Source organism: Sander lucioperca, chromosome 1, assembly GCF_008315115.2.
Source record: "Sander lucioperca isolate FBNREF2018 chromosome 1, SLUC_FBN_1.2, whole genome shotgun sequence".
Lineage (NCBI taxonomy): Eukaryota > Metazoa > Chordata > Actinopteri > Perciformes > Percidae > Sander > Sander lucioperca.
The window spans coordinates 37,735,208-37,749,574 of record NC_050173.1 but is presented as its reverse complement, the minus strand read 5'-3'; the positions used below and the strand labels follow the sequence as shown (position 1 = coordinate 37,749,574).

Here is a 14,367-nt window from a genome sequence, read left to right as displayed (position 1 = left end):
AACTTGTTTTTTCTTGTGACCCGTAAAACAAAGTATTGCCTGTGTGTGACCCCTCTTCACCGGTTGTTTTTGTTTACCGTTGGGACTAGACGTTTCCCTGTTTTATTTGAATATTATTTAGAGGTAAAGTTTTGTGGTAATTGATGAGAAAAAAAGCAAAGATTACAGGAATTTAAACAATTTGGTATTGCAGAAACCTAGCAACCCCTTGTGGGTGTCTAGCAGTAACTATACAGAGATACAGCTCATTCAAAGACATCACAGCATGATGGTTACAAAGGAATGCTCCATTTATTGACAAGCTGATATTGAATTGATATAGTAAGAGCACACTGTTGCATGGGTTGTATCATCAGACCTAAGCTGAATGTACTAGACATGGTAACATTTTTGCCTGTGTACATGCATTTTAAATTTAGGTGAAGACACTGATGTCCGTTGCAACCACATCTTACTGCTAAGTATTTCTTATCAAGCTATGACCGTCAACAATATGGACCTTTCTTCAGTCAATGAACTTCAACTTGAAGCAATCCGTCTTGGTAGGATGATTAAGGTGTGGTTGGGTGAAATGAACTAAACGATAACACTTATTTGTGACAAAACATACAACTGCAGTAAATCATAAACATGGATTTGCATTAATCAGATACTTATTTGGTATGCTAATCTAAGCGGTTCATAATACAAAGCTATTACAGAACATGACATACTGAAAGGAACAGAGTAAAAAGTAAACGTTCATGGGCACAAAGGTCGGAGGAACAGTATCTATTATTATTTTATGGCACTCAGAGCCATATTCAAACATTCCTCTAAGAACTCTATCCATGGTAAATACTGAGACGATCTAGTATCAAAGGTACAATATATTGTAGGAGGTTGGAACAGGCTCTTGAACCCAGCTCAGGCCTTGTATGGTCCACCCACCATTTGAGTTGGCAGCTTCCTCATAGAGGTACGGTGTCTAACCCATGACCGGGATCAGTTTGTCTGGGGTGTTAAAGATAAATCTGTCACAGTATTAGTGTTCTATCATCATCAGCTCATCACACATATTGTTTCTTGTGGGCCTGTGAGGCGAGGTCTTTGGCTTTCTCCTTAGCTGCCAGTGCCGTCTCTCTTGCTCGCTCCGTAGCAGTTTCCGCTAAGGTTCTTGACGGAGTTTCACCTACAAAAGTCATAACATACTGGTTATATCGGTGGAATTATTCGTATAGTTATGTAGTTCTAGAAAACCTACGCTATCCCTTCATAGTCCTGAATTGTGTCATAAACAACAGACACTTGCATAACATTTTTAAAAATATTTAATTATATAAAATTATAATTTGCACTGATTTACTGCTCCTCTGCGTGTCGGTGACGGGGGTTTTACCAACAATACACCACCAGTGCTTCAACAGGAAACACTTAAAATATGAAACAAAATATATTTAGCTTATGAATTCAATACCTTTATTTTGTTTGAACTCAACTGTCAAACTTTTGCAACATATTTTACAATTTTAGATTTGAACACAAACTGTCCACTTACAAATTCTAAATCATACAGTTAAGCCAGTAAGTGATTAGCTTTCCTTGTATGGCCTCATTACAGCCAAACTGAATATCTTAACTTTCTAATAAAAGGTGATTTTAAACATTGGAAGCACTGTAAACATACAACTGAAATTCCACGCAATTTGAAAAAAAGTCATCTTGCATATTTTGTTCCTTTAGAGCAGTGTTTCTCAAACTTTTTTTCAATATTGTACCCCCTGACCAGCGCAAAACATTTTTGGTAGAGAAAAAAAAAAAAAAAAAAAAAGTCTATATAAAGAGGTACAATACAGCACCGGCAACCTTTTTTTAAACAAAAAGATTTAAATGCTACATTTCAAATGTTAAGAATCCATCACTTAATTCATTCATTATTATAGTATTATTATTTTAGGAATTATGCATGACATTTTTGCAAAACATTCACGTACCCCCTGCAGTACTCCAAAGTACCCCTAGGGATACACGTACCCCCATTTGAGAAACACTGCTTTAGAGCAGAGATCTTCAACAGGGGGTCCGGGACCCCTAGGGGATCCTCAGAGTCACTGCTGGGGAGCCTTGAAATTGCTAATTTTTGGAATTTTTTTCAAAATTTAAAAAGTCTTTACATGAATCCAACATATTATTAGCAAATATAAATCCCCACTGATCATAGGCTATAGTCTATAGTCTATAGGTAACGCTGTCACTAAGGTAGCCATCCACAGATACAGTTAATCCCAACGGATTCACTATGCCACATTTATGTTGCGAATTAAAATATTATTATAAAATCATGCCAACAATTATTATTTTGATAGCTTAGTATTCTATGCACTAAAAAGGTATGTATAAAGGCTTTAGGCCGCACTACACGTTATTGTAGGCCCGGTTTAATATGCAACTTCATTTTATACAATATATGTAGTAGGGGATCCCTGTTCCTTCTCTCTTTCAGTTAGGGGGTCCTTGGCTTAAAAACATTGAAGACCCCTGCTTTAGAGGTTCCCAAAAGGTAAAGAATGCCAACCTTTTCTGTCATATCCCCCGTTTAAAAGCTGTTTAGCAAGTTGAGCTTCACCCAAATCGCCAGTTTTTAGATTTGACTGATATGTTTGCTCAATGAGCATCACCCAGTTTCTCCTTTATTTCCCTTCAACCGTTTGTCCATCTCGTACTTTACATCCGCTAACCTGAATCTTAACAGCCTAACTAGCATCAGAGCACTTCTCCATTGCAGATATCTTGACTTGTCATAGCAGGAAAAGCACAGGTGTTGCCAATACAAAGTAACGATGCCTTCGTTCCAGCAACTAATGTAATGCACTAATTATTGTTGTTGTTGTTGTTAATATTATTGACACTTTACCTTGCATTTTGGCCAGCACATATTCAAAGCCCTTCATGGTCTTTGTAACACTGGTCTTGAACCTTGCAAGACCAAATTCCTGGAAAGAGAAGACACAAAGTCAACAGAGACAAAAATAAAAACACAGAGACAGAGAGTGTCAACATCCTATAACTCATATCAGGGTTAGGTCGTGCCCCTGCAGAAGTCTGACGACTGCCATTGTGGGCTGTGTCAGCAGGGAACAGGAGGATGAGTAAAGGAGTGTGGTGGACTGAACTAGGGCTGCACAATTAATCGCAATTTTATCGAAATCGCAATATCCAAATCGCAGGGGGGCGTAATATTTGTTAAAGGCAAAATATGTGTCAAACCCTTCTAAAATAAAGTATTGTGGTGCTGCAGAGACGTTCCTGCCTACAAATCGTATCCTACAGACTAAAGAAAAAATCTTTGTTTGGTACAGATCCTCGCAAAAAAAAAATTTAAAAAAATCACACGACAATCATTTTTTTAAAATATATTTTTCAATGAAAATGAGAATGATAAAAAAAATTATCATTCCCTCCAATATCGTGAATCATATCGCAATATCAGTCAAAATAATCGCAATTAAATATTTCCTAATATCGTGCAGCCCTAGACTTAACACTGAACACCTGCAACTTTTATTTGTATTAATAGTTATATACATAGGCTCTACGAGAGCATTCACAGTTGCTGCGGTCTGCGTCACCGGGACATGAAGTTACATTTTTGGGGCGGTGCATGTCGGGCTACGGTGTGGGGTATGTATCTACCCGTATCTACCCGTACCTACGTACATACCTACCGCGTGGATTCAGTATAAATCAAGATTAAGGGGTTGGTGATGGACTTTGGGAAGCAACCTAGGTCTTGGCTGACAGCTTTAGGAGCTCAGCTGTTGCATCTCAACACTATGTGTTATGTGACCAATTACAGAATGAAAGATAGGTGGGCGAGTCCTCCTTTCAGACGCCCCACACCACTTTCCCTGAGTTGTTACGTAGTGTGCTCCACTTTACTCTACTGACCTGAATAGCTCTGGAGAGCCCATAGATATTGGAAGAGATCCAAGCTTCTCTTTTTATCTGTGTCCAGCTGCTATTGTCAGGGTTAATTTGGTACTCGCACCGCTCTTCCACGGACTGGGACAGAGAGAGAGAAAAAAAAAAGCAACATGAGGCCATGTTATTACTTTGTGCAATGCGGAGTGCCTCTAGAAGCAAACATTGAGGTACCATGAGGCGAGCGTGGCTGATGTTCCATGTGAGTGTGGTCATGGTCCTTTTCTGAGGGTCCACAATAGAGTCCTCAATGATGTATGCCGAGCTGGCCATGTGCTTTGGAAGGTACCGCTCCATCCAGCGAGGCGCTCGGCTCGTTTTGGTCAAGAGACGTCTAGAAATGAGGCAGTTGGTTGGAGTAACCTCTCGGAAAATGATATCTTCAGTCAAAACATGGTTACTGTGGGAGAGAAGAAAAGGCTATGGATCAAGACCATACAAAACCTCTGTGTCATACCTATAAATACTGCTGTCAACATCACTTTGTTTATACAATCTCACGAAATGGGAAGAAATTCAAATAAATAAACACTGACATGAGAAACTGAACAAGCCAGTGTTTAGCAAGATAATAGACTTTAAAAACAATTCATCGATAATCAAAATTCTTGGAGATCTATATTCTTTTGACCGATTAATCGCTTAATTTGATGATTTCAGCTAGAGATGCAATTAAAGTGCCATATTTTTTGTTGTACTGCACATTGCTGCAGCTCCTCTTTTCACCCTGTGTGTTGAGCTCTCTGTTTTAGCTACAGAGTGAGACATCTCACTTCTGTTCCATCTTTGTTGGGAGTCGCACATGTGCAGTAGCTAGGTAAGGACTGCTAGCTTGTCAGTTGCAGAGTATGAGGGCGTGCCACGCTAGCAGCTAGGCGAGCATTATAACGTGTGTTACAAAGTGACGCACGTTCGTCACGGAAGTAAAGGCTGGACTACAATAGAGCTGTTTGGAGCAGTTTGTGAACAGTGTTTTCTGTTGGAGATGGTAAGTCCCTTTGGGTGGACTTTGGGCTTTTTCACTTTGTAAAACTATAACGTGCACAAAAAAGATATATAACACAATAAAGGAAAGGGAAAAAGCCAAAAAGCATAATATGAGCACTTTAAACGTTTGCCTGTCGATTTATTAATCAACGAATCATTTCAGCTATGTTTTGTACCACATTACTGCTGTCTGGGGAAACAGTCCACTCAACCCCAGTGGTGGAAGACGTATTGAGATCCTTTACTTGAGTAAAAGTAGCAACATCACTACATCCACTACATGTAAAAAGTAAATTCATAATTTCAGTAGAAGTACAAAAGTATTAGCATCATTAGTAAAATTACTTATCAGTTGACATAATGATGCTTTATCACATTATTGGACAGTTACTACTGACATAGTGTGTCACAGTGGTGTAGTCTAATGTATTGTAGTGGGTATACTGTACTGTATATTGGCCAGAATCTGCCTTTGGGGGAGGGGGCATATTATAGTAGGGGGCCTGGGTGTCCTCCCCCAGGGAAGTTTTGAGCATCAACGACTTCATTTCCTGTATTCAGGTACAATTTTGTGAACCAATTTACGGTGGAAATACTTTTATTTATCCTACTTGAAGAAGAAAAACACAGATGACAATTCAAAATATATCAAAAATATAATGGAAAGTATGTTGTAGCGTGTCATTGGGCATTTTTAAGTGGGTATATGGAAATCCTGGAGCTTTCTTAGTGGGTATACTGCGTATACCTACGTATCAAGTAGTCTACACAACTGGTGTGTCATATGTTATCAGCTAATCATTTGTTTAATACGTAAAGTTTTACAGAACTAGCACTTGAAATGTAGTGGAGTTGAAGTATAAAGTACCATAAAACAAAAATACCAAAGTTAGTACAAGTACCTCAAAGCTTTACCCAAGTACACTGCTTAAGTAAATAGACTTAGTTACTTTCCACCACGGTTTACCCTTTTCCTTATCAGTATACAAATGTTGAGACATAGAATAGAAATAGAATAGAAAACAGTAATACTTTATAATCCCAAATATTAATGCAATGCAATTTGGATAAAAGAAGTTTATGAAAGTAAATTGCATCCAGACTACCACTCATCGCCCTCACCTGTAAGGGTTGGGATATCGTTGCCAGAAAGCAACACAAACTTGGTCCCAGTTGCTTTTGAGCAAACCTCCGCAGCAGAAATACTTCACCATTGTTTCCTGCGTTTACTTTGGCAAGACCCTGTGGAGATACAGAACAAACAAAACCTAGCTTTGATAGAACTGTGCTGGACGACCCCAAAGTTGTTGTAAACACATTGGTTTACTCAACATCAGTTTCGACGATAGAAAAAAAAAAAAAAAATCACTCAACAAGCAAGACACGTTTTTACAAAACAAACCATGGATGAATTACATGATTTAGGTTTGTTTAAATGTTTGATTTAGGTGTGTTTAAATGTTATACATCTAAACTGAATCACTGCCGTTAACAGGGACACGCATTTCCCCGAACTTTCCAGCTAGCTAACGTTAAACGCTAAGTTACATGACTGCTGTCAGTCAAATAAAAATATGATATTAGCTCACAAATATCACGCTGGGCCTTCTGGTATGGCTTGCAAAGGCAATGTGGCTACCATTATGAGCACACAGACTGATTCATATTTCTACAGCGAGCGGCTAACATCAGATATAACGTTACTGCCACTAGTCACGTACGCATTCCTCTTTAGCTTCCGCATTAGCATGAGCTAGACTAGCACGAAGCAAACCATATGAATGAATGGCACAGTAAGTTATGACCCAGACATTTCTCTGACCGACATTCAATAAGCAAATGGATGCGTTTATTTCAGAGGCAAAGACGGTTACCTGTATGACGACAACATTCAAAAGAAAAGTATTTTCATGTTATACTCCTGTCGGGATTAATTTCACCGTGCAGCCACCATGGCAGCAAGCCACCGACAGTCTGTCAAACGTGATAAGGTCAAACATCGACGACACATCCGGTAGGTGGTGCAAATGCGATGCCCACCTTGAACACTAGAGGGGAGCAGGGGACTGTGCAAAATGCAACACAGCATTTAAGAGTATTTGTTATCTGAAGAGTGAATTTTGATGAGAAATTTTGGGTCAAATGTCATGTAATGTTTTCAAAACAACTTAAAGTGGCATCTCCTGCAATTTGTCTTTAACTCAAGGGTAAACAAAAACCCAAACAAAAACATTATTGTGGTTAATCTGACCTTGTCTTGCTGTTTTTGGAGACATATCCCCTTCAGCAAGCCATATTTTGGGGCAGATGGATAATCTCTAATGCATACTAAAATTATCCCTGAAAACATCTCCAGTCTGCAGCAAAATCTCCACACATTAGCTCTAATGCCCAAAGGGTTTAATGTCATGGGTCTAGGCTGTGTTTGTCTGCTGGTAGTCCTGACAAAGGCTTACTTTCTATCATAATCTATATAAGGGATAATAGGCTAAGCCAGGAAATCATTAATGTGGATGTCAAGAAACAGCAAAACAAAACTAATGTGTTTTCTTTGCTGTAAAATTAATCACTCTGCGTAATCCACGTTTGTCTGGTTGTTCATTTAATGCTTCATTGGATGTTAGTTGGACCCACTAGTTCTTTTTGTTTTTGTTCAAAATGAAGTCTAAATGTTTATGTGTAGGACTTTGATTCACCATGAAATAAATGCTTTGCTTCTATTTTCCCTCTATGTATACCGTTTTCCCATCTATAGATGGATTTTCCAGCTGTCAGGTTCAGAGAATTAAAGTCTATTTATATTAAGTATGGAGGCTACATGCACTATGGACATGCACCAATGCACAGACTACTACCCACAAATGTTTTGAGTAGTCCACGTATGGTGTCAGTGTTCAATACATTTTGTAATTTGCCACTATTTTCAGTTTTACTATGCACCCAGACAGGATCATTTACCTTACTACTTCATTGAATCCAAGCCAAGGTCTCTTTATTTGACACTTAAAACTTCTTCTGATAGTCAAATTCAACTCTGGGAGTTAGCCTATATGTTAGCGTGCGCTCAATTTGTGTGCACAGAGGCCGTATGGTTGATTATGTTCCTGTATTCATTTTTAAAAGACCACCAACAAATGACACTTTAGCAGCTGATTGTTAAATTTGCATGCTTTGTCCTTTTACATATCCTCAAAGCAGCTGCCAACATTATATGATGAAGAAATCAAGAACTCTCACTTTGATCCCATTCCTTTCGACACAGATGTTCTGCTGGCCCATCTAATCGGGAACAGCTGGTTGCCAGGTGAACATAATTAAGTTTCTGGTTTGACAAAAATAGGCTCCTCTGGATTCGACGATTGGACAAGGATTGAATGTTACTCTGCAACAACATTGGAATTAATCCAAAACACAGCATTTGGATTGATTAAATGAAGATCATCCAAATGTTTTGAACAGCCAACAAATAGAAAAACAAGTGTGAAAAATTAAACTTGTTTATACAGTCATAATAATCACCTTCGTCCTCTCAGTAAGTATGAACAAATCAATAGCCTGCAGGTGATGTATTCAATGGAGTGCAAAATGAATTGAACTTTACTTACCAACAAGAGTTCTGCATTTACAGGAGACACATTATACATTGTACCGAGTTAATTAACAGCCTAGTTAACATCTTAAACACATATTTGAATAGGTTTGACAAATGTATTTTCACTAGTAGGCTACCATTCACCAAAGAAAGAAGAGCCTTACATAAAGCGATTTGCATGCAAAGCTTTGAGCCCTCTCTAGTGACATAGATACTCAAGATCAGGCCATTTAAGTCAAAAGGCTATTTTTGAATGACAAACCAGAGGTGCATTTAATGTGTTCAGTAACATCCTGCAGGCTTTTTAAATGGTGTTAATCTCAAACAGCAGTCGGAGGTTGTCCGCCATTACGACCGTTCAGAGTCAGCCTTCTTATAGAGCGTGTCCTGAACGAGCCCTCGGGGTGGAAGGAATCTGGCCTATCCTCACAACGGAAGACCATGAGGAAGCCATTCCTGTAGTTTTTATTCATCCACCCATACAGGAGAGGGTTGGTAAAAGTCGAACACATAGCTATGATATGGAACACTGTGTATATTAGTTTGTACTCCTTAAAAATGAACACCAGGTCCAGATCACTGGCCAGCTGAAACACATGGAACGGCAGCCAGCAGATAGCAAACACCACCACCACCAGCGCCAACATCTTGGTGGTCTTTTTGCGGCGGTTGATGCTGTCGATACGGGTGGACGGGCTGATATGATTCTTCAGTTTGACCCAGATGCAGATGTAAGTGTAAATGATGATGGCTAAAGGAAGAATGTACTGTAGGAGCAGCATTGAGAGGCTGTAGATGACTCCGTCCCTGCTGGTCCCATGGGGCCACTTCTCAGAGCAGACAGCAATACGCAAGTTGATGGAAGGGATCTCTTCATGGCGGTACTCTCTGAAGATGGCCAAGGGTGCTGCCAGGACAGCAGACATAGTCCAGGTGAATGCCATGATGAGGAAGCTGGAGTGCCATGTGAGGCGCCGGCCAAGGTGAAAGATGATGCAGCGGTAACGCTCCAAAGCGATGACAGTCAGGGTCAAGATGGATACATGCACACTCAGGGCCTGGGCAAATGGTACCATGTGGCACAACACAGACCCAAACTTCCACTCATCTAGCAGAGTGTAAACCAGAGTGAAGGGCAAGCAGAGAGTGTCCACCAGGAGGTCTGCCACAGCCAGGTTAGCTATGAAGAAGTTGGTCACTGTTCGCATGTTTCTGTACCGAATAATCATGTAAATAACAAGAGCGTTCCCCACCAGCCCCAGCAGAATGATGAGGGAATAAGCTGTGATCAGGGTGATCTGGACTCCAAGGTGCTTGGTGATGTCAGTGTGGAAACCAGGTGGATATAAACCCATGCTATTGTTGAATAGCAACCAGGGATTGGTTTCTCCAGCATCCCCTTCGCTTGTGGTGTTGGATGCGTCTGGTGGGCTCATTTTATTGATAGATGCCAGATTGAGGCAGTGCTGACACCTGAGGAGAGAAAGCACATCAAATGAAATGATTTTTCTGACACGGGACAGGCAGAACAGTGTTCCCAAGAAGCTATGAAAAGAAAACGACAAAGGTAGTCATTGTGAAAAAATACTTTGAGCTTGAGGTGTTTATTTATTTCCCCACTTTTCTCTCCAATTAAGAATTCCCAACACGCCTGATCTGCATTGCTTGTCACTACCTACACCACTGTCGGATACACATGGCGTCACCAGTCACTTGTCTTCACCAGGAGGGTGTGACACGTGCATGCTTCCTTATGTATCATCCCCCTCTGTGCAGGTGTCCCAAACAACCAGTATGACTTTCTGAAGCAGTAACAGGATACCTCACCGGCTTCTCATCGCCAAAGACTTCTTTTGGCTTGAAGTCCTGAAAAATCCAGCGGTACCCCTGCTGGGAACCCCAGGTCTCTTTGATGGTGGGCAATTATTCTGAACACCTGTATAGCTCCTGGTCCATTCTCTCACTCTCTTTATGCTATACAATACCTTTTAACATTCAAAGAACATGTCATTTATTCTCATGGTCTCCTTCTCAGCATAGAATCAACAGCAAGACCCAACCTCTAATGAAATCTCACTAAACAGAACTGATGCACAACTATTGAATTATTCTCTTCATATCACCTGGAAAGGGCAGTTTACATTGTAAATGTCACACTGTTATTAAGTCCATTTTGTATTTAACTTGAGAGTAATGAAAGCAGTGCAATTTAAAAGATAAGAGAATTCTCTAATGGATGCCGCCTAAGTATCAGAACAAATAGATGTTCTGAAAAACAAAGAAAAACAAATGTGCATCTCAGTAATAGATGATAAGCAATAGAAAACAATCTCTCCCTCACCCTCAAAAACAGACCATATTGCTACCTAGAGCTATTTATATTAAAAATGTTTTTCTCCATATCCTGGGTACAAGTATTTGTTTGATTACAGCATGCAGTTTTCCAAGGGATACATTATGAAGACTAAAGGGAAATGATGAAGAAAGCAACGTGATCAGGAGGAGTGAAGCAGTTCAATGCAACATCATTAGAGCCGCTGACTGCTCTCATACACAGTCGGCATCTCATAAAGGGAATATTGTGTGGTATACCTAATTTCTGACAGAAAGATCAACGCTGGCCCATGTTACACAACCGCATGTTAGTAAGATAAATATTCTCTCTTTTCTGTACTTTCTATAGTTAATTATCTTGTCATCTCTTCCAATTTTCCTGCAAGAGGCTGAGAGGAAATTTTCTGACTGCATGCATAAAAACTACTCTCAATGTTTGACTCCTAAACGATGCTAATAATACTACATCTACATCCTCATTAAGCAGAACAATTATAATTACATTAGATTAGTGACATTAGACTCAGCCAGAGGCTTTCAACAAATCCACAATACTCATTTATGGGTGTTAAAAACTAGACACTGTTTGTTTTTTACGACAAACACCACGTTTTTAAAGTTTTCTTAATGGAATTACTGAGAAAAACAGGACACCATTTAGTGAGAGGTCATCTTTTTGGTGATAGACACTCTTTGGTTGTTCTAGGGATCCTGTAGCCTATTTGTGTCACAGACTAAGACACACAATAATTTAGTGAAATCTCTGCTTTTTAAATGATTTTCATTGTGGAAAATATAAAATAAATGTTATTTTGCTGCATTGTTGTGTTGCTTTATTGTCATATCTATCTACACATTAATCACATTGTCCTCTCTGCAATTGACTCCAAGCAGCAAAAGGTCTATAAGTGCATATATATATATGTGTGTGTGTGTGTGTGTGTGTGTGTGTGTGTGTGTGTGTGTCTGTGTGTGTGTGTGTGTGTGTGTGTGTCTGTGTGTGTCTGTGTTTGTGTTTGAGCTGTGTCTCTAAGCCAGTGTGCATGTCTTCCAAAATAAGAATAATACAGCCTCTGGGTTCCGCAAGATTTAAGTACACATGAAATGTGAGGTGTTAGGCCTAAATGAGAGCAAAGTATCATTGATATATAATCTACAGACACATTGTGTGTAATGAAATGACTCACAGGGTATCTCTGAAACTATAGGGACCAAATTGTGGCAATGACAACTGTCAGTGTTGCAGTGCCAATAAAGCAAAACGCACGCCCAACCTGCCTGTACCCTCTGTCACCAGAGCAGACAGCCACGCAGGAGCACGCAGGGATTTATCAGGTAGACTGCATGCGACATGTGCACTTTACAAAGCATCAGTAATTTGCCAAAGCACCCTTTCTGTTCACCGATGGTAATCCTTGACTTGAGGCAAGCTCGTGCCACTGAGGAATCTGTTACCATACACCTGCTGGAGCAAAACAAAAAACACAATTTAACCGACTTCTAGTGAATTCTACGCACTGCCATCAAATTATGATGAGATACCTAATTCCCAATCTATTAGGCATTGATTGCGCGGTCGTGCGTAATTTGTCGCCATTTCTTTAACTTACTGAATAGTGCGCATTCAAATATCTTCAAATGAGCTCTCAACGCTTATTCAACCGGCTAGTGCAAAGCGTTTGCCTACAACACAAATAGTCACATGTGGTACGTAATTTGGACTTGCTTTTAAATGCCTCTCTCATATCCAAATTACGCACATATAACAGTTTCAGCAACTACAGGTTACGCTGCACAAAAGAACTGAGAATTTAATATTTTTCTCCACAGGGATATATTTTTGCCACTAAAGTAGCCTCGCAATATTCATTTAAAGTCTAAAAGAACGATATCCACATATTAATGGACTCACCTTTCCCCCTATATCTCCTTCTGCAAACGAGTCTTCACTGGAGAGTGGCGTAAAATAAGGGGGGAAAATCCCGAAGCTCCTCCCAAGCAGTAGCGCCCAGTGCGCATCTTGTGGCTCGACTGCGCGTTCCTGAGGCAGGTCTACAGGATTCAGTGTGAGCGTCCACATCAGTGCCAGGGACTGTCACTGGAGATATTTTTCAAGTGAGGAGTCTATGTAATTTCATTTCCACGGCATAACACAGTAAAGACAATGTAATGAATATCACAGAATGTCCTTTAAATTGCCAACGCAGAGTTACGTCACTGAGTTTACTGCATTTTGCAGTTTTATCTCCATTTATTATTCATTTTATTTCTAGGCAGGCTTTCCACTTCCTATCTGAAATCGTATACAAGGGTACAACTTTGAATGGACTTTGGAACAATTCAGGATTGTAAATCAAATCCTCATATATTGCTTTATTGACGCTCCACTGTCACAGCTGATCTAATTATAGCAATCACATGAGCAGCATTAAAACTAAACTGTTGTGTTGTTGTGTAACAAGCCAGTTAATTGCATGATACCACTGTTGAAGACACATCTCTTCTGTGAGTTCCCATTACGTTGGAAATAGATGATTGAATTGTAGTACATTTGAACAGGGTTTGGTTGTGAATTCCAATCAAAAGTTTAATATTTTGGGTGTCATTCATCACCTGAATGACTTAAAATCCTATGGGGTTTGAATGAATGAGGTTACTGTGTGCCTGGAGCCGTTTTCCCTCATATACTGTAGCAAGGCTTGGAGAGGTTTGTGAAAAGATAGGACATTTCTCAAGGCTGATTTTGATAGTGTGTGCAGTATAGGAAGTTTCCAAGGTAAGAACAATACAACTCTAAACTTCCCACTAAGCAGTTACCTTGAAAGAAATGGGATGTAGAGTCTCCAAAAATGTCGAAACAAGAAGATATAAACAAATTGAAGAAAAAAAAATGTACATGTATTTGCAGACTCTGTTTGAAATGTGTTTTTTTTATCCTTATCAGACCTCAGAGTACATTGTTAACTATAGCACAGAGATGTAGTGGGAATGTCACCAGATAATTAAGGACCTGAAACATGCTGTTACTTTGAATTAGACATAACCAAAGGAGTTTTAGCCGCATCACAATTTGTGATTTTGATAACAGAACAGCATGTCTCCCTTATGCCTTGTCTCTGCATAATGGAGCAACATTATATGTAATCCTTGGATTCTCTTGGTGGGATTTTATTTGATAACACAATAATTGGTGCACTGATTGTCTCAGCAACAATTATTACCCTTACTGATTGGGGCAGGCCGCCTCTCAGCCTCAATTTATTCTTTCAATTATGAGAGCCGTTCCCCAGCCTCCATGTGCACTGGGTCACTCTGCAGTCAAGGTTGACTTTCCTTAGCCTGACTTGAATGCATTACTGATTACTGGCTAAAGGATTGCAGTCCTTGCCATAAACCTGCTTATCTCCAACAGGTTCTAAAAGTGGCGAGGAGGTTTCACAGTGTGACTCTGTAGAAAATGATTGTCAGTTTAAGTCAAGGCCAGGGGCGGGGCT

At 39.8% G+C, this 14,367-nt stretch overlaps 2 protein-coding genes across 4 annotated transcripts; both read right to left on the bottom strand.

Moving 5' to 3' along the window:
• Window positions 1–266: 266 nt before the first annotated feature.
• Window positions 267–8,158, bottom strand: prelid1a (PRELI domain containing 1a). 3 transcript variants are annotated; one of them, XM_031319543.2, is made up of 6 exons: window positions 8,135–8,158; window positions 6,070–6,189; window positions 4,135–4,360; window positions 3,928–4,041; window positions 2,894–2,972; window positions 267–1,171 (listed from the first exon to the last, which is right to left on the bottom strand). In XM_031319543.2, the coding sequence occupies exons 2-6, from the start codon at window positions 6,159–6,161 to the stop codon at window positions 1,050–1,052; spliced, it is 633 nt and encodes a 210-aa protein (XP_031175403.1). In that variant the 5' UTR covers window positions 6,162–6,189; window positions 8,135–8,158; the 3' UTR covers window positions 267–1,049. The 3 variants fall into 3 exon arrangements, with proteins under 3 accessions (XP_031175403.1, XP_035859674.1, XP_031175402.1); XM_036003781.1 differs by lacking the exon at window positions 8,135–8,158 and adding an exon at window positions 6,837–6,968; XM_031319542.2 differs by lacking the exon at window positions 8,135–8,158 and adding an exon at window positions 6,822–6,949.
• On the bottom strand, window positions 8,129–12,973 carry npy7r (neuropeptide Y receptor Y7). The gene is made up of 2 exons (XM_031319541.1): window positions 12,786–12,973; window positions 8,129–10,012 (listed from the first exon to the last, which is right to left on the bottom strand). The coding sequence occupies exon 2, from the start codon at window positions 9,973–9,975 to the stop codon at window positions 8,860–8,862; it is 1,116 nt and encodes a 371-aa protein (XP_031175401.1). The 5' UTR covers window positions 9,976–10,012; window positions 12,786–12,973; the 3' UTR covers window positions 8,129–8,859.
• Between the last annotated feature and the right edge of the window lie 1,394 nt (window positions 12,974–14,367).

Excerpts from the sequence above, each read along its gene's own strand:
- prelid1a (XM_031319543.2), bottom strand. The coding sequence starts at position 6,161 with ATGGTGAAGTATTTCTGCTGCGGAGGTTTGCTCAAAAGCAACTGGGAC. Across the intron at positions 2,973-3,927 it reads GGCTCTCCAGAGCTATTCAG|GAATTTGGTCTTGCAAGGTT; the intron begins GTCAGTAGAGTA and ends TTCTCTTTCCAG. Across the intron at positions 1,172-2,893 it reads TGTGCTGGCCAAAATGCAAG|GTGAAACTCCGTCAAGAACC; the intron begins GTAAAGTGTCAA and ends TGACTTTTGTAG.
- npy7r (XM_031319541.1), bottom strand. The coding sequence starts at position 9,975 with ATGAGCCCACCAGACGCATCCAACACCACAAGCGAAGGGGATGCTGGA.